This window comes from Fusarium sambucinum, chromosome IV (assembly GCF_050947815.1).
Source record: "Fusarium sambucinum isolate potato_lamoka chromosome IV, whole genome shotgun sequence".
Classification (NCBI taxonomy): domain Eukaryota; kingdom Fungi; phylum Ascomycota; class Sordariomycetes; order Hypocreales; family Nectriaceae; genus Fusarium; species Fusarium sambucinum.
This window is the reverse complement of record NC_139291.1, coordinates 73,598-96,502: the sequence shown is the minus strand read 5'-3', so window position 1 is coordinate 96,502 and position 22,905 is coordinate 73,598. Positions and strand designations below refer to the sequence as shown.

The window sequence follows — 22,905 nt, the reverse complement described above, 5'->3', positions numbered from 1 at the left end:
TCCTTTCAAAGCACTCAAATTCCCGCCATCAACCCCCGACCAGTGGTGACCGCCAACAAGTCAATCGACAGGCTAGCTTCGTTGTTTCTAGAAGATGGAAATATTTGGACAGTCTGATTCTCATGTCTCATTTCAAATTTATCTAGATGATAATCCAATAGACTATGGCAGTGGCTCGAGCGTCGGTCATCAATTTACCCCAAACAAAACACACTTAGAGCTTATCAACCAATTGCTCAGAGCTGCTGAGTTAATTCCATCGTGGTTTGTTCTTCCAGGTCAACTCTCCTCTCTCCTAGTTGAAGCCCCCTTCGCTTCCGTTTTGACCGTCTGTTGTGGCTATAAGTGCACCATCATCCAGCGTCAAGTTTAGACTACCTAATGCTAGGTCCTGGGGTAACAGACCACGTCTGTCCTTTGAACAAGAGATGCCCATCTTGCCTGAGTTGCTCTGGGTCAGTGTAAACACACAGGCCGATCCTGTCGCTATTGAGCTGGAATACGCGAAAGACTATATAAATTTCTGAATGGTCTTCGGTATGGTGAATTTGTTGCATCTGTGTTAAAGTTAGCCTATGATTAGACCAGTTTTTCTCCATGTATATACCAACTGATGTTGCTTGCCACTCATATAGAATGCGGTATTGCATGGCCCAGTCGTAGTCTTGACTTCGATGTAATATCTAGGTCGTGCCCTATGCCACTCATCGTGATCAAGATAGCCACAACCGATGAGCGTATTTGTCAAGTGCCCTTCGGCATCGACATAGACTAGATCCGCAGTTTCGTTCCCTCGCCAAGCCTGTAAGTTTGTGTAGTCTGGGTGGATAGTCACGTACGATCTGATCGTACTTTGCCAATTCGCGCGGTTCCAATTTGGCATGTTGAGACCAGACAGAAGCTCGAATACCTATACGAACACTTCAGTTAGCCTCGAAAACCTGCAATATACATGGGAACTGCTCACATATAACTCGCCTGCAGCCCCAACCTTCTTGTCACGCTCCAACTGGTTAGTTGACCGAAATCGGCTCATGACGTCTATCCCGTCGAAACTCTCGTAGGCATTTATATCACCACCGGGAAGAGCACTCCTCAGGTCGCTCATATCAAATGACCCTCTGGATGGGAATATCGAACTCTGAGCTTTTCTGATAACCCTGTCCAAGATGGCGCGATATCTAGCGTCATCGGAGGGTTGCTGCTCAGACAGTGAGGTCAATGCCGGCGGTAGGTTTGAAGGCGATTGGTCGCTTGGGCGATGTAGTGATTGTGATGAGCCACGAGACAAACCTGCTTGAGAGAAGTGATCCACCCTTACTGAAGGAGGCTGAGATGACATCTGGCTACGCTGGGAGATAGTTTCGACTAGTGTTCCATGGAGGCTTCCTTCTGACGTAGTTTCAGACAATTCAGCATGCTGTGATGTACCAGAATTTATCGAGGAATGACTGGGTGTTAGTTGTTCAGAGAGGGTATCATCAGTCTCGAGGTGACTGTTGGATGATTGTTGTTCTTGGTCTTCCTCCCGTTGGTCTTCTGCGTGGTGCTCTTCTGGCTTGTTACTGTTATCTTCTTCATCCTCGTTTTCGATTGATACCTGTAAGATCCCTTGGTCGTCGAGAACGTCATCAAGGACGGATCGGTCACTTGCAAAGATTGCAGTCAACGCCTTAATTGCGTCCGTTTCGATTGGTCCATCGGTGAGGCTCTTCGGCGGTCGCATCAGCCATGCCGCAAGTTTCCTAGGAAGAACTGAACCGAAACAGAGCTCTTGCGCTTTGCGCTCTTTCGGGACATAAATCGTGAGTCTCCCTGTCGAATCGTCGATATGCTCGTTAGCAGTTGCTACAGGAACTTCGAATGACTGTCTGTTTTGAAAGATTTTCAACACAGATGATATTTTTTCAACTTCCACGACTTTCATTGTGCGAAGCTGCTCGTAGAGACCGACTGGGTCGTCTTCACATCGAGGGCTATTGAAAGTAGCCGCGACACTGTATGATAAATCATGATTAGTATCTCAAAATCAGTAAAGAATAGAAAGAAGTGCACGCTCATTCAGTACGTACCGAGTAATATGATATGCTTTGCGTTTGAGGTCACGATTAGGTGTAGAAATCGGACGCCTCGAATCGCCCAAGATGAAAGTACTTTCTTCAACAGAGTTAAACAAGTATCGATCTTGGAGTTTCAGCCATTCGATCAACGGTCTGAGGCGACGGACTTCTTCCATCTCGAAGTCTAAGAGAGCAATCTTTTCACGAAACACCGTCTTCAACTTGTCTCGATCCCCGATGGCAAAGTCCACGCTCACAGAGCTCAAAACGACAGTGCCGGTTGGGTACCTGACCGGAAAGACCTTGGCTTGTCTAATCGGCTCCGGATCCAAACGTGTCGTTTCTGTTTGTAAAAGACCATTGAGTAACAAAACAGCCACCTTGGTCTCTTCAGTGTTGTTCCCGGATGATTGCCGCAGTTCATCGTAGACCATCTGTAGGGTGAGCAGCTTCACGCCTAGTTTGCCGACAAAAAAGCTCTCATAAGCTTCCCAACATTCATCCAGGATAGCTTTGCCACGGATGATTGTTTCGGTGGACCACAGGCAATCCGAGGTTTTGTACCAACCTGACTCGCCATGTCGCGTTTCGCAGTATATGAGGGGGGATGCCTCAAATGCAGCTCTATTCTCACATTAGCCTCATGTAGCAAGCGATAATTCTCGTCCTGAAATCAACGGGTTAGCATACTTCAAACCCGACAATGGCACTTTGGACTTGTCCAAGTAATCGTAGATTGCCCGCATGCGAGGTGTTTCTTCACAACCTGCCTCCCGGAGTGTGTTCAGCTCCATTACCAGGTCATCCAACGACGCATCCCGAATCTGTAGTGTTCCTTTGAATAGATTCTCGATGTTCCTGAATTTCTCATTGTCCATTCTTTCTACGTAGGAAGCCCTCAGAGAGTTGAACGTGACCATATCTGGCGGTGCGGCCCATAAACATGACGAAGATTCCGTCCACATAGGATCGTTCTCATTAGGGTCAAGGATACCTCCTTCGTCGAAGAATTGCCTAATCATGGATTAGTCATAAGTTGGTACTTCCACACAAAACGTGTGATACTAACGTAATCTTGCGTCTTGTGTCTGACCCATCACTGGTCACCGCAAGTTTGGCGTAAATGGCGACGTATAAGTCAAACACTTTTCGTGTTTGACTATCGGAAAGCGGTTCACAGCATGATCGCTCAATACATCGAAGTATTTCAAGTAAAAGATCTACGCTGTCATCTTTCCGGACTGAGAAGTAGTCGCTTAGGAAATTCCATTTTGATCCAACTTGTTCGGTCGTGCCTGATTCCTCGAGTTTGAGAAAGGGAAATTGTCCAGGATGCTCCATGTAGCGGTCGACTAGCTCTCTTAATGATTTGAGGGGAAGCCAGGTTTCCTTTAACTTGAGTGAAAAGTCCACCCCACAAAGGCTCTTAGCAGGCAGATCCTCAATCTTAGATCGAAGAGTCCGATTTTTTATCAAATTTGATTTCTCATGTAGCCAGAGATACTCAAATAAAGCCAAGAACTTTTCTGGGCGGTGCTCGTGGATGTACAGAAAGGTGTCCGCCAAAGCGCGTTCATCTCGTGACACAAGCCTCAACCGCTCACGGATACCAATGAAATCACAGAGCCAACTCTCCCAGGTTGGGTGGAAAATGCTTGGCCTGCCTGGAGCGCTTCCGAAGTGTCTCGAGTGCAAGTAATCCACAGACAAACCTGGCGAAGTGCCTCCAGCGGCTAAAAGGCTTGCGGGACTGTACGCGTGTTGTGTCCCAGGGAGATATATATCCTTCTGATGTGAATTCTTTCGGATAAAAGCACCAGTGACGACCTTTACTCTCGCGTATTCTTCCCGCACGTGTTTCCCGGGTTGATGTGTCAAGTAAAGGAAGCCCAAATACCCGTTCATGACATCCATCGATAAGGACTTTGAGTTGTACGACCTGAAAATCGATGCCCTCACTTCGTTATTTGTAGCCTGACAGACTCCTAGGTTTTGGAACAAGGCGTTTCTATCCGAGTTTTTGGATGCAAGGACGGCGATAACGTTGATGTCCAAGGAGCCAGGGATGTCAACCTTTCCCACCGTTGGGAAATACACTGGTCCATATATAGTCGATGTCCATGTTCCAGATCTTAGGGGGAGTAGAGGCAGCGACTTCAGTCTTTGCTGCGTAGATATATAACCCTTGAGCAGCTTAGAAAGCATGCGTGCCACAGCTGAGTGCCATTCATCGGTTGTTTGTCTCCCGTGGAACATAGACTCAGGACTCCGGAGATCGGTTTCCAGCAAATTGAGCATTGTTTGGCAGGAAAGTACCTCTAGGCCATAGTCTTTCAGAATATTGACTACCTTTCGAGAATAATTGGGGGAGAGGTATAGATCCTTGGTTGGGTCGTCGAACAACGGACGCCCTTCTGCATCCTTTGCATCACTAATGAGGATGACAACGTCTCTGATGGCGCGTAGATCTTTTCGATTACGTGATTTCAAAACTGGCTTGTTCTTCATTAAGTTTTGTATCCCGTGATTCAGGCCAGACCAGAACGCATCGGAACTGTTATCTGGAGACGGGAGGAACATTGGCCAGGTGTAGCAGAGTGTAGGGTGCTCGCAGAACTGCATAACCGCCTGAAAGAACGCGGCAGCAATCCAATCACGGAGATTGATATTTCTTCGCGATGAAGTGACAATGTCCTGCCGGTTGGCGTTGGTATCGAAATCGGAGTGGATCAAAAACTAGAAGAGTCAGTTATATTCACCATGTGGCGGGCGATGAAAGGAACAAACCTTGTAATCAGATCTTCTAAGAGGTAAAAATGCGAAGAGGTCTTGGTTTTTTAAAGTGACAAGTGGTTCAGAGTTATCGGTGATTGGAAAAGCCAGAACGACTTCAGCTTTAGAGGAATCTCTCTTGGCTTCTTCGGTATCAGGAAGCTCACGATTGTCGCTTCGGGCCAAGCCGGTCGCTATTTGTCTTGTGATATGATAAATTTGACTTTTAGTAGTCTTATCTTCATGAATACCAGAGGTGGTTTCCAGAGATACGCGATAATCGTCGATCTTGTGTTTGCGGAAGTATTTCGATCGCTCAAGTTCGCCGTTCTCGCCGTAGAACTCCAAGCTGATTTGTCCAAGTTTGCGGAGGAAGAGCAAACAGGTTTCCTGCAGGTCATCAAATTGCATGGAGATGATCTTCTTTAGATGCTGAATTTCATCTGGGTCTCCTTGGTCATGGATGTATAGCGTCATGCGGGTCAGAGGGCTAGGGATAGTCTCAGCTGGACTCACCCAGATAGGCCTGACCATGCCTATACCTGGGTCTGTCTTATTGTGCCGAAATTCAAATGAAAAATTCCCAGACTGAATATGAACCCTAGATGCGGCAATAAACACGGATTTGAAGCCAATACCTTTAGCACCGATATATCCGTGGGAAGCTGACTTGGTACTTTGTCCAACAGCACAAATAGCTTGTAGATCTAGCTCGGTAAAGCCATCTTCGTTGCATTCGACAACGATCTTATCTGGATGTATCTTAAAAGAGATGAAAGGTAGTGTGCCTGCTGCGCGAGCCTTCTTGAAGACGTTGTCCTCTGCGTTCTGAAGAAGTTCAAAGACAAATCGGGCACCGCTGCCGTAAATCTGCTTTGCCAATCTAGCGAATCATTTTAGTAAGTGCAATCAGAAACTTGGCCTATGCACTTACATATTGACAGAGTGCGATAAGGCGGTTTCCATCATCAGCCAGTCCTCATCGAGTTCTCGACGATATTCTGCATTGAATTGTTCGATGTCATCCATCATTTGTTCTCTGCGAAACCCATACTTCCTAGTCAGACGTCGCACGATCTGCTCCGCCTCCTGTACGCTCGCCATGGCTGGTGAATAATAGCTGTTGTGCTTGTTATTTGTCTGGATATAACTCTATAACCACGTAACAACTGGCCAGTAGACGCGTTTAAGGAGTCTTTGGGCAAGAGAGGGCAGAGAATCCAGGCGTCTTTAAAGTAAGCCAATAATGTTGGAAAGTCGGCCGAGGCATCCCTCGACACCCTCGTCTAGTGCGACGACTGTTCTGCATGTTGGTCACAGCATCCCAATATACTAATTTCCGTTCATACTTCAAGTGTGTTTCCGTTGATGCAGGTTGGTGGCACGTCATGATCGGCGCGTGAATATAGAATCAGTAACTTAGCCAGTGCGTGTGCTATGTAGAACTATCCAACAGTCAAACGTAGGTAGCAAAGCCTACTTTCAAAACACTATGTCGTTCTCTGTACGTTTATTCGGCCAGTGCTCCTAGTTGAACTGTTCATGTCGAAAGAGTAAGAACTTGAAGTTTGGTGCCTGGCATGAGTTTCGGTCCTAGCTCTAGCGGGGCCTTATCCCTGAAAGCCTGGAGGAGCTTCAAGCCGTGGAACCAACCGTCCAGCTGGAGGTTGGGGCTGACGTTTCGGCCGTTCGGTATAACCTTCGGACCAATCATGTCCCTAGTCACGGGCGGCCCCTAAGATGTATCAAAATTAGACGAAATGACGAAAGCTCGCACTTACCATTTACCCGCTTGCCAATTCCCAAATCAAGCGATCCGGTTACAATTTCTGTATTAGTCTTGGGTCGTTGGTGGAGATGGAGATTACCATTGTGTAACGAGACTGCTAGCCATACTGGCCTATACTTGTCATGGACCTGTCTTCATTCACGGGTTGTAGCAACTAACCACCTCCTCTTTTTTACTCTGCGCTTCTTTGCCTACAGCTGCCAGCCACTTCTGGGCGTCCATCTTGTACTATCTGCGTACCAATTGCGTCCCTGAAGCCGGCTGTGGCCGTGTTTGTCGTTAAGCTCCAACACAAGGCACGGCCCGGATTCATCCGCCTGGCACGATTGCCAACCCCAAGAGGTAGTCGTCAATCGCTGGGCGGAGCAGATCCAACCATGACCACCGTAGAGTACCTTGTGTATCTCACACCAAGAAGCGTACATAGTGACAAGGACAACCGTAACCCCGATACCCAGCATAGTTGAAAACCACCTGATTCTTCCTGCAGGGAGCACGTCCAATCAACACGATCGAGAATGTATCTACCGTCATTTTTGTTCACCAATTTAGCCCTCGAAAGGTGAAAGTATCCGATATGGTCGATTATGAATATCACGATGCTTATGACTACTATGGTGACGGGTGCTGGTCATTATTAGTCACACGATGGATGCGGTCTTTATACTTGCCATCGATCCTCCTCGAGTGGTCCCTGAGCAACTACCATTACAGCACAGCCGATCAGTACAGAACAGCTTCTTCAAATGTGCTGTACCAGGCCTCGGGACGGAAGGTCGACGAGGACGATAAGGATTTCTGGGAGTTTAAGCTCAGCAAAGATCCCAAAAGTACTTATGAGATCTCTTCCCAAGATCCCGAGAAAAAGTGAATGAGCATCATCGACACTACATTCACTTTCCTTGAATGGAGAAGGAAGGGTAATAACGCAACTACATACATGTGCGTTTTGGCACTATCCAACGCAACTGACAGGAGGAGAATACGGCACTATCACCTATACGTCGATGAGCTTTGACGAACTGGCAGGATAGGGGGATAGGGCATCGCAGCAACGTTCGGGGTTTAATGATGAGGGGTAGTTGGTACTGTATCAGCTTCCCTGTTTCAAAGGATTGTTCATTCGGTAGGGGAACGCAGGTATGAACGAGCCCGCAGCGCGGCCGACAACTAAGGGCGAGCGGGTTTATCGTTGCCAAGGACGTGCGGTCTGCTAAGCAGGTAACCCAACATATCTCTTTAAGTGCCACAAGCCTTTACGATGACACGAGCCCCACATCCCTGAAGTAATTGTTAAACCGGAGCTACCCTATACAAGGCGGCTCAGTTTATTTAAGCGAAAGGAACCTCGATTTATATTACGACGTAGCGGCTATAATATATATCCCTTACTTTTTCACTCTCACCTTCTTTACTTTATCTATAAGAAGGATTAATTTATATAGGATTTATAATGGGGTAGAAACCCCCCTTATAACAAGGAGATAATTCCCTGAAAGACTGTAATAGGGGCTCTGAAAGCCCCCTGAAAGACCCTCTATAGGAAACCTTAACTTAGCCTTCTATAACTTATAGAAGAGCCAAGATTGCCTTTTAGCGCAGTGGCTTATAAATTTAACGATCTCGTTACAGACAAGCTCTCCCGATGTAGCCCTTTTAGTTCTGAACATTGTCGTGCGCAATGTATGTTTGCACGGACAAAACGGAATGCGTCTCCCTCCTCACAACTCAGATACAATATCAGTTTGTCTTCGTGTTCGGAAGTCACTGGCGGGAATTGGAGGTCTAGAGCCTTAGAAGAAAAGACTTGATCGACACCTTTGCGATCCATCACAGAGGGGAGCCTGCGAATGCTATGTCCTTCACCCTCACAAGTCGAGCGATACCTGTCTAAGAACACAGTGCGCCAGAAGGCTTCAGCCCGAGATTGACCTGTGAACTCATAAGGCCCCTCGTCAAACACATGTGCAACATTGTTCCATGCATGAATGGAGTTCGTGTGTAGTTTGTAATTTTCCTTTCCCGCATGGTAGTTTTCACCGGCGGCATACACCTGGAGAAAATCCAAAAAAAAAATCAAGCGATGGACCAACCTCTTCAATCGTATCAACCCTTTCGCCTCGTACATGAAGAACCTCGTCACTGTGAGAAAACTCGAAACCATATGGTGAAATCTTGCATAGGCTTGTAATGTACACCTGCTTTGCCTCTCGGTTTGCGGTCTGGGTACTAATTCTTTCAGGTTTGTTCTGTACTTGTATGAAAGATCCCATAGTTTTAGAAAGTGAAAAGTCGTTAAGCCAGATGGAGTTGAGCTGCCAGAAGTGTTCGTAGCCCCAATCCGGTACCCAGCTCGGTAAGTGATCAATATTCCCCGAAATCCTGAAGTTTTCAGGACGTCGAGGACGAGCTGTAGTCACTGCATGAGCACAGTCACAAAATACTTCGCGGTTTTAATGAAAAGCCGCCTTGTATCTGTAGTGTAACCTGGTTTAAAAACAAGCCGCTCCCGACTTATTTTTCTGCAAGCACGCTCGATGAACCACCTGGAGCACAACGAAATTTTTGCTGTCTTCCTCAGGTAGCTATGCCTTTTTTTCTTTCCTTCTTTTTTTTGTTCGATATAGACTAACTAACAGGCATCAAGGGTTATTGAGCACTACAGTGGTATCCTCATGTTGACCACAAATCGAGGCCACGCAATTGATGAAGCATTCAAGAGCAGAATCTATTTGACTCTGTACTATCCAGAACTCGATGCAGTGGCAAGAGAGAAGATCTAGCGGCGGTGTGCTATCGTCGGCAACACTGAGAGCTCACTGAGCTCGCACGAATTTTCGAAACTCTCAAAATTGTCAATGAATGGCCGACAGATTCGGAACATTGTCAAGATCGCTAAGATCCTGGCAGAAAAGTCAAAGTCAGAGCCGGGAATGGAATATATTTGTACTGTTTTGGAGGCAACGCAGGAAAACAATGGGAACAATCGCGATATGATGGGGACTAGTGTAAGCGAAGAGTCGCAATATGTAGCATATCTATGTGCCCCATTGCACTAGGCACGGCCCGGGCCCATTTGGTTTAGTAGGGTCTTCACTGTTGTCTCTCATGTTTCACGGCTAATAATTTGCGATTTGCCGCTATACCCCTGCTCACATTGACTGGTAAAAGCGGCGACAACTAGACTATGTGGGCTAAACTACATGAAACCAGATCAGCTCGGTTCATGCTGTATTGGGACAGTCACATGCCCACGCACAGGGAATCTCTGCTAGAATAGCAACCTAGAAGAAAGCTGATGTATTGCCGACAGTTCCTCGTTGCTTTTTGCCCCTCACCGCATTTCTACATTGCTAGTTTGTATAGCATCCGACGACATGGCACAGCCGATAATTGAATCTGTACGTCTTGTGCCTTCCTATCAAAAGCCAAAGCCCTTGTGCGAGGTTATCAAACATAGCCATCACCAATCAGTCATTCTTCATCATTGACCTTTTTTTCTCCCATAGGATCCGCAGGTTGTTGGAAGGCTAGACGATGAATCTGACTCTGTCGCCGATACCGCGAGGTGAGCTAACCCGGCGCTTTATCTTCGCTGCTCTTGCTGACTTGATATGTGAATAGCTTGCGGGAGTCGACGGCATCGATAACCTCCAGTATCTTAAGTTATCGCACCATCAATGGCAGGAAATACCAGTCTTCCAACACTACCGAGTACTGGTACGACGACCTCATGTTATCCCGCCTTGTCCACCTACACTCCTGTGACTCGCAGTGTTAACAATTTACTTTTTCGTATCAGGGCCCCCACGGACGATCAACATGTCGCTGGCTTTGACATAGCGTAAGTTGTCTTGCCATCCTCCCCTCGTCCAAGTCCTGACGCATGCCTTACCAGCCATCACTTCACTACGATGCTTCTGGATGACAAGCTATTTTCTGCTCCAATTGTGGACAATCCTCAAGTAAGCAGGTTGTTCGGATGGAATGTTTCACACTGGCACTGACCTATCTCGGGCTGTTTTGGACGTCGGGACTGGTACAGGCATCTGGGCAATGTGAGTCGATGATTGGATTCTATCGCTTCTGGAAATTCGAGCTTAACTTACGTTGCATAATAGCGATGTGGCGGATGAGTATCCCTCGGCCGAAGTAATCGGCACTGATATTTCTGCAGTTCAGCCGGATTGGGTACCTCCTAATTGCCTCTTTCAAATCGACGACGCACAGTTGGACTGGACATTCAAGCCAGACTATTTTGATCTCATTCATACACGTTATCTCTATGGGGCCATTGATAATTGGCACAAATTTTACCATCAAGCACTTACCCACCTGAAACCAGGTGGATATTTCGAGCATATCGACTTTGATCTTGAAACACGATCGGAAAATCCAAAGTTCAGGGATGACCCAGAACACATTTTCAAGAAATGGGCTTCGTTGTTTTTTGAAGCTGGCGACAAAGTCGGGCGTACGTTTAGATGGCCCGTTGATGGCCGCCACGTCAAGGAAATGAGAAAGACAGGTTTTATTAATGTCGTCCATAAACAGTGGAAGGTACCAATTGGAGGTTGGCCACGAGATCCGAAGTTGAAGAAGATTGGGCTTTACAACGCACATTACATCGATCAATCTCTCGAAGGTTACGCGGTTTATCCAATCGGACAAATTCTAGGCTGGAGCTTCGAAGAGGTTACAGTGCTTGTTGGCAAGATGCGCGAAGCTATCCGCAACCCAAAGTCTTTGCCATACCTGGTTGTGTATGTTATTCTCCTAAAATACCTCTGGTCTCCCTGATTAACTTTTTTTTCTTAGACACTCCGTAGTCGGTCGAAAACCACAAGGCAAGATATCACCAGCTCAGTCACCTAAGGAGACCCCCAGTTCTCCAGCTAAGGTTTGAAACAAGTCGAGGGACATAATGACGAAACGATGTTTCCGCTTGACAGATTATCACAACCTTGTCAATATCAACCTCTTGTATAGTCAAGCAGCAGATGATAGATATCTCCAGTTATACATAATATTCCTTGTCCTTATTGAACCTCCATCGTCGAGATTATCCGCTGTTAGCTCTCTTTACTAGCCGTGAGATTCTGACATGATAAAAAACAATCGCGCAAATCAGTTCATAGAAAACATTGATGAATGAATCATGTACGATAATAAGTCGAATATCTAAGTGGCGGGGACACCGACCACTAAATGAAACCTCATAAGGCAAGAAATATAAATAGATTAATCCATAACCACCACTATAAATCCAACTTCAATTCATCAAACAACTTCATATTATCATAGCGACTCCCTCTAAGCTCATCCTGTTGGTAAGCCTCTAGTAATAGATAGGGTTCTTAGGATCAGTAAGATCAAAGATGACAGAGCTATGGGGTCGGGCGCCACCGCGGCTCCTTGTAAAGATCTTCTCAAAATCAATGGTGCGGTTGAAGCTAAGAGATCCGTCGTCGTTGATGTCGATCCAGTGGCCCTTGTAATCGGCGGGAGTGTTGACGATAGAGATATCTCCACCCTGCACAAAGTAACCGGTAACAAGCAAGTTCTTCTTATCGGGAGAGATCTTGACGTAGTGGGGGCCAATGATGGGCTGCTCCTCATTGGGGTCGTCGAGACGCTTGACGTTGTCGAGGTCGGAGATATCGAGAGCAGCGATGTGGTTACCGAGGGTGATGGTGAAGTAAGCGAGCTTGCCGTCGTCGGTGATGTCGGAGTAAATAGCCAGAGATTCCTTAGCCTTGTCGCCGAGGTCGTACAGTAGCTTTGCAACACCCTGGTTGCCCTTGGAGTCCTTGCGGAAGGGGTAGATGATCCATACTTGGCCGGGACCAACAGCACTACAGACACCAGATTAGTAACTTAGTAAGGTGGCATGATTTTGGATGTACTCACGTAGCCAGAGCAGCGCTCTCCTTGTTGCCGGGAATGAACTTGACATCCTGGATACCTTGGCCCTGTTGCTGTTAGATTTCCTCTTCTACTGTTTTGAAAGGATAACTTACGTCAGGAATAGTGATAGTAGAAATGATCTTGCGAGTCTTGAGGTCCCAAAGGCGAAGAGTATCAGCCTTCTTAATACCAGCAGTAGGCTTCAGGATAGTAATGGGCACAACAAAGTCAGAAGTAAGGATGATGTTCTTGTCAAAGTCAACAGCGAGACCGTGAGGAGAGAACTGCTGCTCAAGGACGTTCAGGGTACTCTCGACATCCTCAGGCCACTCGTGGATGATGTTGCCACCAGCGTCAGTCTCAATCAGACGTCCAGGAGACGTGCCGACAGCACTGCCCATGTAGGTGATGAAGAAACCACCATCAGGCTTGGCTCGGATCTCATCGACGATGGAGCCCAAGATGCCCCGGTTACTGTGGTCGAACTTGGGATGGTAAGGGTCAGAGGTGTCGAAGTAAAAGGCCGTATCCTGTGTCTTGAGAAGAGACAGTAGACCACCGCCGACAAGGCTCTTTCCATCCAGGGAGCTTCCCAGATGGTGAGGCGAGTTGCCACTAGTGTTCACATCGGTGATGTGAATGATTTCACCAAAAGTATCCTAAAATTTGTTAACGTTGTCTATAAACTCTTCTTAAGGGTGACTCACATCGTCTAAACTAGCAGTAACAAGGAAGTCGGCGTGCTTGTTGTCACCAGCACCGGTCCAGAAGTATCCGATCTTCTTGGGCTTGATGTTGGATGTCTTGAAAGGAGGGCTATCCAGAGGAGGAGTGGGGAGCTGAAGGATGGGCAGCGGAGGAGCGTTATCAGCCAGAGGCTCGGTGACACCCGGGATCTTGGGGATCAGAGGAGGCAGGCTGAGTCCTCTCTTGTTGAGGTCAGCTGGTGATGCTGAAACCTGAGATGCCAGGGCACCCAAGAGGGCTGTGAAGGAGACGAGAGAGGGCATTGTCCCAAGAATGTGAAGAAGAAGACTCAGTTGCTGTTATCTGATGAGGAAGTGAGCAAGTTGATGATGTGAGTTGGATGATTGAGAAAGATTGAGGGAGTTTTCGAAGTGTTATATACCTCGATCATGCCATCGCTTGCAATGCCTCCTTTCTACAGATCTCCTGAACATCATCTCTGACCGAGTTCTTGGTCTTTGCCCTCGACAATTGCACCTTCAAGCCTCACGAAGACACAATCAGACCTAGTGATGAGTTTCTTTTCACGCGACTATCACAATCTCCGCGTTCTACGCCTTCAACCCTTCAGCTTTAACTGTTCCTTCTCTAGCCTCAATCTTGCTGGCGAGAAAGACAGGTAGGCAGGACGGAAGTGAAGCTCCCGATCCTTAGCGGAACTGATCTGCAACATTTCCATCTAAAGAGGTCAAGCTGAGGGCTGCAATATACAAGGCGAATGGTCATCTGGGCAGATAGTTATGGGTTGTCGAAGATGCCAACTTGGGATGACCATACTACTCCATTCTACCCTGTCTAAAGGCTAACCTACCCACCCCCTGTATATGCATTCAAAGTACCTCAGAGCTGAGACAAGCATGACTTTAAGAGTTTACGACTTGATTAGCCTGAGTTACTCAGTACTATAGGACTTGAGGCATTGATTCGAAGCCAGTCGCTGACCAAGCAACAGTCGCATCACTCAGTAATACTGTGTGAAAACTATTATGAACTGAGAGGGGGATTCTAGTTCTGCTATGAAGTCAGGGTGATTCTCTACACAAGTTGTCTTGTAGCACGGTAAGTTCAAGCTTAACTAGGATAACGTTGATAGTCGGCCCCTACGTTCCATCCCACGCTCTCTGTGATATTTCGATCAACAGATCTAAAGAATGACATTAGTTTCGAGTGTTATTAGCCATGATAAATTGAGACAGCATTGAACTAACAGAGTCAAAGCGCTGAACTATACAACTTACCATGCCAGGGGCAATCAGCCTTATGTTACTAGCAATCTCCCTTATCCCGACTACTACCAGGCACCCACGAGTCCTCGGCACTTATACATGCCGCTTGAGATTCTCCACAGACAATATTCCCCTTTGGGATGTTGCTAACTAGTTTGTTGTCTTACCAGTCTTGATTCGTGAATGATCTTCACGGTAGTTCGACTCTTTGGGAGAACGCCATGTTAGTTGCGATTGCGACTATCATCCCTGCGATGCCTTTGGACCCAGACCGACGGACCGACGGAACCAAATCAAACCATGAAGTGAGTTGTCAAGTTTTAATACTTACAGAATATCGGGCGATGAAGCCCGTCATGAGACAAGCATGTGTGTGTCCCCGATATGTAACCAAGACCCAAAGACCCATTCCCCTCCAATTACCCCACAGAATTTTAACAGAACTCAATCCGATTATCAGGAACAAGCCGCTCGTCGGTGAATAATACCACTATCAATTAGTATAAACTTATGCTTACAACGTGGAGTCTGATTCGTCCGCCCAGATTTGAGCCGCACTAAAACTGCAGATCAATCACGTTAACTACACTAACAATGTCGTCAACCCCAGATTTACATTAACCACCACACTCAACGAAAAGGGAATAAGCTCGCTTGTATCCGTCTTGGCAAGAGGCTTGCAGATCATTTCGGCCGGAAAGCTCGTGCGCGGGGATGGCTTCACCGTAGCGGTTGCACTCTGAGAGCCACGAAATGCGATGGGTAGCATTTTGGCGAGAATACGCGATTTAAGCTACCATTGGGTACGGTTCAGTTATTCGATAGCTTCATGCAGCCATGGCGATCGTTGTTTCTTTGAGTGACATAATTCCGCCCGTGTAAGTCGAGGACGACTAACCTGCGACTGTCATAATTTCCAGACTTGAACGCCATGCATGACTGCATGCCGTGATAACAAGTGCGTTGTTGGAAGTATAAGTTATCGGGTGCGACACTTACCGACCCGCGTCTACATCTTCCTACACCTTCTCCCTTGATTTAGTCGTTCGCGTCTTCTACGTTTTATCTTTTGTTTTGCCAATCGAGCTGTGGCCATCATGAAAGGTACATCATTCTTATCCTCTGCGCTGGCCTTGTGCCTTGGAACAGGTCTTGTCGCTGCTGCTCCTAAAGACGCTCAGAAACCCGGCTTCGAGAATGACCAGCCATACGACGGAAAGGGCAAAGGCTCCGTTATTCTAGGTAACCCCCATCAACTTGCGATCTTTACTATAGATACTCATGGCCTGGTTAGGCGGCACCAATGAGGAACTTGATCTTCAGAACCCCGATAACCTCGGGCGCCAGTCAACCGACAACGGTATTGTTCCTAACCTCAAGTGGAGCTTCTCCGACTCCAAGACTCGGCTCTTGAAGGGTGGATGGGTTCGTGAGCAGGTCATTCAAGACCTTCCCTCTAGTCATGACATCTCTGGTGCTCAGCAGCATCTTGTCAAAGGCGCTATTCGTGAACTTCACTGGCACCGCGTTGTGAGTTCCACGGTCCGGTGCTCCAATTGAATTGAAACTAACTGCAAAAGGCCGAATGGGGCTTCGTATACAACGGGTCTGTTCTTGTCTCTGCCGTTGACGAACACGGCCGATACCAGGAAGAAGTTCTCAACTACGGGGACATCTGGTACTTCCCAAAGGGGGCTGCTCACACCATTCAAGGTCTCGCGGATGAGAATGAGTATCTCCTGGTCTTTGACGAGGCCGACTTTGACAAAGTTGGGTAAGTTATACACGCGCGACGAGCTGAAGACAAATGTTAATGTATCAATAGCACCACTTTCATGGTCGACGACTGGATCACTCACACTCCCAAAGACATCCTCGCCAAGAACTTTGGCGTCGACCCTTCGGTCTTTGAGAACGTCACCAGCCCTAATCCCTACATCCTGAACGCCGAGGTCAGCAAGAAGAACGTCACCGATGGCCCAGCCGGCAAACTCTCAGGTAACAGCTCTTTCGTCTACCGCACATTCCAGCACGAACCCGAGAAGATTGGTGGTACAGGTGGCAAGTTCTGGAAGATTGACTCAACCAACTTCCCTGCCTCCAAGACACTCGCCGCGACTTTTGTGACACTAAAGCCGGGTGGTCTACGTGAGCTTCATTGGCACCCTAATGCTGAAGAGTGGCTGTACTTTCACCAGGGTAAGGCCAAGGCTACAGTGTTTATCGGCAACGCTGCTGCTCGGACCTTTGACTTTTCTGCTGGTGACACTGCAGCGTTCCCCGACAACTCTGGGTAAGTAGTTGGCGTTTTTCTATTGTTGAAGTTGGTGCTAATTTTAAAAGTCACTACATTGAGAACACGTCTGAGGATGAGGATCTCATTTGGATCGAAGTGTACAAGTCCGACCGCGTCGCTGACATTTCTTTGACCCAATGGCTTGCTTTGACGCCTCCCGAGGTTGTTGCTCAGACTCTCAACGTATCGATCAGTTTTGTTGAGAGTCTGAAGAAGGAGAAGCAAGTTCTTATCGAGTAGACAATCCGATGCGATAATTTAGTAGTAGAATTCACTTCAGAGCTTGTCATGAGTACTCTAAGATATTGTAGGTACCTGTTTTAGGATACACTTAAACAATAGTAGTATCATATTTAATATTATATTCGAAATTCCTCCAAGAACACGCTATTGTCTTGTTTACCTCACTCTGTAACCACGGGCCATCATCCCACACTCAATAGAAGTCCTTGACGACAGGAGGACAGTGACAGTGTAGACCTCATTATGTCGCCATCACGAGATAAGTTACAGCGTCATGGTGCTGCTATTGGCACTGTTGCCCAAACTTTGGTTAAAGGAAGATTTGAGGGCATGATTGATCATGACTTGTTACTGATGGCCCATCAATGGTACTTGAATTTATTTATTGACCTCTTAAATACGACGTTCCCTCGTCTGGGTATAACTTGTTTGCACATGAATTTCGTGCTTGGATCTATCTTCCGTCGAGTCAGAGCTACCACAGGGTATGTCTGGAGTGGCAGGACCAGCCGTCACCCGATTTGTCAACTCAACCTCATCATCGTGATCTCCGAGCCTCAACCTCTCACCACCACCGAAATAATTCGACCCGCCATATGTGAAAAGGGGCCCGTTAGAATTAGATCCGCCATCCTTCCACCCTTTGCCGCCAGTCAATGTCCCAGTTCCGCTTCCTGTTCCTTCGGCGCCAAAAGCTGAAGAGAGCTTTTGACGAAGGATGTGGCGTAAAGGTGCTAGGTGCGGGAGGCAGGCAGACACGATGGCGACGCAGGGCTCGAGGTCTGACCAGATGAAGATGGGGCCCATGGCGCGTGTGACGTTTGCTGTTTTTGTAAGTTCTGTGAGGAAGTGGATTCGTACTGCACTAGCTGCACAAACACTGTCGAGGTTGATTAGCATAACAAAATCTTGTGGCACGTAATGGCTGAAACGTACAAGCTACCGAGCATCATGATACCAGTAATCCCAAGTCTTTTCCTCAATGACATCTGTAGTTGGAAGATTTGAGGAATGGGTATAAGCAAGATATAGAAGTCGTTGATCATATTAACTATCCCAAGAGCAAGGAAGAAGGTGTTGATATCGATGCAGCTTCCTTTCGTCCCCGCAAATTGTGTCCAGAAGTGTTCAAAGGGTCTGCACGCATTTCCCATCGTCACCCAGACCACGACAGGATATGAGAAGGAAAGGAAGTAACCAAAGATTATCGAGACTCGGAAGAATAGTTCGGTAGAGGGGAAGATACGTTGATAGAAAAGGAGAATCGAAATTTTAATGACGGCACAGGATGCCGAGTAAAGAAACGTGTAGGCAAACAATATCTATGCATTCGTTAGTCTAGCTTTATTTTTTCTCGAGTTGACTGTACCTTGTAAATCTGTTGCAAGTCATCCATCTCGACGGCCCATATGTGTTTGCCCGCTCCGTAGAAACCACCTTGTGACTATTAGTACTTTGTCAACAGTGTATATTGTCGCATGGTACATGCCGGCTATAGCTAATCCTGCAGTTCCACCCACGAGTATCGTGCCCAAAACGATGATCCAGTCGTCCAAATGTACCCTCGTACGTTGAACTGCTCGCGCAGCGAATCGAAGCGTAATAGCCACCAAAGCTAGAATCAGGATTGCAATGATGGCTGCCCTGTCGGAGGTAGCAGTGTCGGCATCCAGATCAATATCTGAAGGTGGTGGACCAGCGAAGGCGACGATTCGGGGATCCATTGGGAGATTCATATTAAACAAAACATTACTTGAGGGAGTGGCGCAACCATCAAAAAGAAAGTTGGGATGGCACCTGTTGTCAATAGCGCGAATTTTTACCGCCGTTAATAGATAAAAGGCGATTCCAAGGGTATAAATCAGTAATTTGCTGATGTTACATGTCCAGGAGAAAATGCAGGTGAACTATACATACCCAACACGCAAATACAGAAAGCTGGGATTCCGTTTGCCTTCCTCAACTGTCAAGTCTACCGCCCGGTCTTATTTCCACAAGGGTAAAACGGGAACACATTCCGGTAGTAGATCTGCGCCATGCATGCTGTGCCGCTGACTACAACTCCACGTCGTATCATTGAACCCTGCAACAAGGTAAATTTTGGATATATCTGTACGTGAACCAACAGCTAATACGAAAAATGGTTCAAATAATCTGTGTATCAGCATATTGCACTGTATGATAAAGGGAATGATGTATCGGTCGTTCGTCACGTGTGTTACAAGTTCATTACAAAGGAGTGAACCTTTGTAAGTGAATTCGTTATAAGTGAGAATAGACTCATGTGTTGCATGCTCCATCAAGTCTGCGCGACTACTAGGACTCTCCTCCGATCTCCACTTGAGATCACACATGGCGCAGGGGAGATGAAGAACTGGCCGGGCCAGGGTTGAACCAACAGACTCAAGTTCCAGCCAACGTCGCTTGATCCTGTGCATAAATAATCACAACAATGTCCCTCACTGTAGAAACATCTCCCAACTATTACCAATATCTTTATAGACTTCTATCTTTACCAGCCGAAATCATGTCTTTACACCCAGCTTTGAGAGACGTCCCTGAACTGACAGCTATAGAACGAGCTGGCCCCAGAGGCTACCTACGCCATGTCTTCCCGATGCGTCTGCCGGATGACTCGCACCCACTCCTGAAAAACGTCCCAGAACTGACAGCTGTGGAACGTGCTGGCCCCAGAGGCTACCTCCGCTATGTCTTTCCGATGCGTCTGCCAGATGACTGCAACCTCAATGAGGTCTTGAATGTCATCAAGTCTGGTTACGAAGCTACGTGCCAGAGAATTGGCGTCATGGCGTCTGAAGCGGTTCCAGACCCTGATGCCAGGCAGGCCAACACCCTGAAACTTCAAAGGCTCCCCAATGACCAAGTCGGTATTGTAAGATTCAAGGACTTGAGGGACCCAGAAGTGTACTCGTGGGACTACAAGGCCTTGAAAGCAAAACACTTTCCCATAACGGCCTTTGATGCTGATCTACTCATGCCTGGCCCCTTGTGGCCTGAGCCTGGAAAGCGACTCCCGATATCTCTTGTCCAAGTCAACTTCATACGGGGCGGTGTTCTCATCGCATGGAACGTCTTCCACATGGTTGGTGACGCAACGACATACCTAACGTGGACAAGAATTTGGGCTGAAGAATGTCGTCGCCTCCAAGGCCTTCAGATACCCGATCCATTTGTGGTCGACGATGCTATGGTGGCCGACAGACAACGTGTCACACAACCATCAGGCAACAACAAGGGGAGAGCAGAGGATCACCCCGAGTATACAGTTCTGCCCTTCACCCCCACTGGTGCATCCCCGGCTATGCTGAGCACAACCTTTCGTGGTCAAGTCTTTTACTTTTCTCCAGAATCCCTGTCTGCTCTCAAGGCTGAGGCAGCGCCTGCAAACGCAACCATAGAGACAGACCAGCAATGGATTTCCACAAATGACGCCTTTTCGGCTTTGATGTGGCGTACCGCTGTGGCAGTTCAAGCACCCCTTGACAGTCTTGGGGAAGATGAGGATGCGTCCTCGGTATTTAACATGGCTGTCAACGGAAGAACCCGTACAGATCCGCCTGTACATCCTCAGACTCTTGGCTGTTTCCTTCAATACATCAGTGTGTCAGCGCCCATTCGGGACATTTTGGGAAGTCTGAGTCTGGCCGATCTTGCTATAATGATACGGAAGGAGATTCTTTTGCGTCTCACCAACCAGTTCACCGACGATGTGGTGACACTCATTGATAAGCTCGAAGATGTCACGAGACTCGTTCCCACGGCATTTTTGGATGTTCTTGGCAAGACATCTGTGCAGACGTCGTGGGCCGAGTTTGACTTAGCCACTGTGGAATGGGGTCCGCTTCTGGGAGATAGAATTGAAGCCGTTCGTTGTCCAAACACTGGTATCTTGCCAGGAACACACGTTGTTCTGCCCGCCCTGCCTAATGGTGGTGTTGAAGTTGTGTTTGGGACAGAAGGAGAACTGCTGCAAAAGGTTCTGGAAGATCCTCTCTGGGCCAAGTTTGCTGAGGCTAGATGATATACAGATAATAAGGGAGAATGTTTCTGCGTTATCCTTAATTCGCATCAATACATCTATTTACACAGTGCTATTATTGAACATTAACACTATATGTTGGTTATCCTCTGGTTAAAGCTCGTGCCTATTAGCCACATCTTTCAATTCTAGATTCTCACACTTCCGAAAGCCAACAGACTACACCATGACCATACCCGACTATAGAGCATCTATATCTCTTCTTCAGAAACTTCCCAACGAACTTTTTAATGATATACTCGACAGGCTTGCGAATCGGGATAGAAAGAGTCTGCGTCTAACATGCCGTTATCTCGGCAGCCAAGTACCTTTACGACTTGACCGCGTTTTCATCTCGGCGAATCCACTCAACGTCAAAGTCTTTCTCGCTGTCGCTAGTCATGAGGTTTTCCGTCGGCAAGTCAAGGAAATAATATGGGACGACGTCACCCTCCTTGTTCCACCACCACATGACTATGATTATGATAATATAGAGTGTGGCTACACCTCTGATGAGAATGAAATCCATAAAAATTGGATGACATATCAGTCTAAAGGGAAGATCCCGGGCTGGTTCGTGCGATACTGCAAAAAAGAGCTCAAAAATGTAAAGTCTCGATTAGTAGACAAGGGCCGCGACAACGAGCAGCAAAGGCGACTCGACAATCTAATGCCTACACGAGAAGCATTTCCTTATTATAACCACCTTGTTCAGCAGCAAGACAATGTCATCGATTCTGGCGCCGATGAGCAAGCTTTCATATATGCTCTACAAGAATCACGATTTCCACATCTAGAGAAAGTCACTGTCACTCCCGCGGCACACGGCGTTTTGTTCTTTCCGCTCTACGAGACTCCCATGATCCGGGCATTTCCTTATGGCTTTGTGTATCCCATCCTGCGAGGATGGAGCTATGCCGGCGATGATGGGTCTCTACCACTGACTGCGGAGCGATGGGATGATAAGGAAGAAAAGAGAAAATGGCGGGGATTCCGGATCGTCTCCCGGCTCTTTGCAGACCCGAAGCTCCCTCATAATATCTCTCAGCTTTCCTTCGATAACCACAAACTTGCCACCGGGATTAACTGTCTTGTTTTCGACCAGCCTAATATGGAGTACGATAATCTATGCCGGGCGCTTAAGCGACCAGGGCTCAAAAGCTTCACACTATCTCTACGCATTAGATACCTATCAGATTGGGATGCCGAAGATTGGGACTTCTTCCGAAAAAGGAAACTGCGCAGTTTGATTGCCGGAGCACATTCCCTTGAGGAAATGACCCTACAAACCGACTATCCGGTGGAGTCGACGTGTTGGAGTGCTCCGGTATCAGATTCCATCTCCCTTTTCGACATATTTCCTATTGAGCAATGGTCAACTGAGGGTAATCTCAAGCACTTTGGCCTCTCTGGGATACAGGTAACGCAGGATGATCTAATATCACTACTTGGAAAACTTCCGCCTACACTCCAATCCATTGAACTAAGTTTTCTCTCGGTCATAGAGGGAACAGGTCATTACGCTGGGATCCTCGCTGACATCCGCGATAAATTGGACTGGAGACATCGCCATATCGATAAAAGGATCAGGATATGTGTTCTCGTGACCATTGATCAGCCAGATTACGGGCGTTACACATGTCTCGACAAGGAAGTTAACGAATATATCTACGGCGATGGCCCTCCGCCTTTTGGTGTTGATGGAAGTGGCAGTGGATTTCGCATGGTTGAATTTGGGACTGGCATGCAGTATGATGAGTTCGATCCGGACTTTGCTCAATCTTATAGTAAGAGAACCTAAGCTTAATTATGTCAACATGAGGAAT

At 47.3% G+C, this 22,905-nt stretch overlaps 9 protein-coding genes across 9 annotated transcripts; 6 read left to right on the top strand and 3 right to left on the bottom strand.

The window, feature by feature from the left end:
- Positions 1-374: 374 nt before the first annotated feature.
- On the bottom strand, positions 375-5,936 carry FSST1_000017 (uncharacterized protein; the record flags this gene model as incomplete). The annotated part of the gene is made up of 8 exons (XM_083227622.1): positions 375-557; positions 608-910; positions 968-1,997; positions 2,073-2,684; positions 2,751-3,074; positions 3,130-4,796; positions 4,848-5,715; positions 5,767-5,936. The coding sequence occupies 8 exons, from the start codon at positions 5,934-5,936 to the stop codon at positions 375-377; spliced, it is 5,157 nt and encodes a 1,718-aa protein (XP_083090199.1).
- Positions 5,937-7,198: 1,262 nt separating this feature from the next.
- Positions 7,199-7,492, top strand: FSST1_000016 (uncharacterized protein; the record flags this gene model as incomplete). The annotated part of the gene is made up of 1 exon (XM_083227513.1): positions 7,199-7,492. One exon carries the CDS (start codon positions 7,199-7,201, stop codon positions 7,490-7,492), a length of 294 nt encoding a protein of 97 aa, XP_083090198.1.
- A 2,506-nt stretch (positions 7,493-9,998) lies between these two features.
- Positions 9,999-10,469, top strand: FSST1_000015 (uncharacterized protein; the record flags this gene model as incomplete). The annotated part of the gene is made up of 4 exons (XM_083227405.1): positions 9,999-10,022; positions 10,131-10,189; positions 10,246-10,341; positions 10,424-10,469. The coding sequence occupies 4 exons, from the start codon at positions 9,999-10,001 to the stop codon at positions 10,467-10,469; spliced, it is 225 nt and encodes a 74-aa protein (XP_083090197.1).
- A 139-nt stretch (positions 10,470-10,608) lies between these two features.
- Positions 10,609-11,527, top strand: FSST1_000014 (class I SAM-dependent methyltransferase; the record flags this gene model as incomplete). Its single annotated transcript, XM_083227297.1, has 3 exons — positions 10,609-10,679; positions 10,743-11,384; positions 11,440-11,527. 3 exons carry the CDS (start codon positions 10,609-10,611, stop codon positions 11,525-11,527), a joined length of 801 nt encoding a protein of 266 aa, XP_083090196.1.
- A 432-nt stretch (positions 11,528-11,959) lies between these two features.
- Positions 11,960-13,538, bottom strand: FSST1_000013 (uncharacterized protein; the record flags this gene model as incomplete). The annotated part of the gene is made up of 4 exons (XM_083227188.1): positions 11,960-12,476; positions 12,532-12,593; positions 12,642-13,187; positions 13,236-13,538. 4 exons carry the CDS (start codon positions 13,536-13,538, stop codon positions 11,960-11,962), a joined length of 1,428 nt encoding a protein of 475 aa, XP_083090195.1.
- Positions 13,539-15,598: 2,060 nt separating this feature from the next.
- FSST1_000012 (RmlC-like cupin domain-containing protein) lies at positions 15,599-17,037 on the top strand (the record flags this gene model as incomplete). Its single annotated transcript, XM_083226106.1, has 5 exons — positions 15,599-15,743; positions 15,796-16,031; positions 16,082-16,275; positions 16,327-16,794; positions 16,845-17,037. The coding sequence occupies 5 exons, from the start codon at positions 15,599-15,601 to the stop codon at positions 17,035-17,037; spliced, it is 1,236 nt and encodes a 411-aa protein (XP_083090194.1).
- A 396-nt stretch (positions 17,038-17,433) lies between these two features.
- FSST1_000011 (uncharacterized protein) lies at positions 17,434-18,776 on the bottom strand (the record flags this gene model as incomplete). The annotated part of the gene is made up of 4 exons (XM_083225005.1): positions 17,434-17,920; positions 17,977-18,362; positions 18,410-18,477; positions 18,530-18,776. The coding sequence occupies 4 exons, from the start codon at positions 18,774-18,776 to the stop codon at positions 17,434-17,436; spliced, it is 1,188 nt and encodes a 395-aa protein (XP_083090193.1).
- A 716-nt stretch (positions 18,777-19,492) lies between these two features.
- On the top strand, positions 19,493-21,082 carry FSST1_000010 (uncharacterized protein; the record flags this gene model as incomplete). The annotated part of the gene is made up of 1 exon (XM_083223905.1): positions 19,493-21,082. The coding sequence occupies one exon, from the start codon at positions 19,493-19,495 to the stop codon at positions 21,080-21,082; it is 1,590 nt and encodes a 529-aa protein (XP_083090192.1).
- A 184-nt stretch (positions 21,083-21,266) lies between these two features.
- Positions 21,267-22,880, top strand: FSST1_000009 (F-box protein; the record flags this gene model as incomplete). Its single annotated transcript, XM_083235641.1, has 1 exon — positions 21,267-22,880. The coding sequence occupies one exon, from the start codon at positions 21,267-21,269 to the stop codon at positions 22,878-22,880; it is 1,614 nt and encodes a 537-aa protein (XP_083090191.1).
- Between the last annotated feature and the right edge of the window lie 25 nt (positions 22,881-22,905).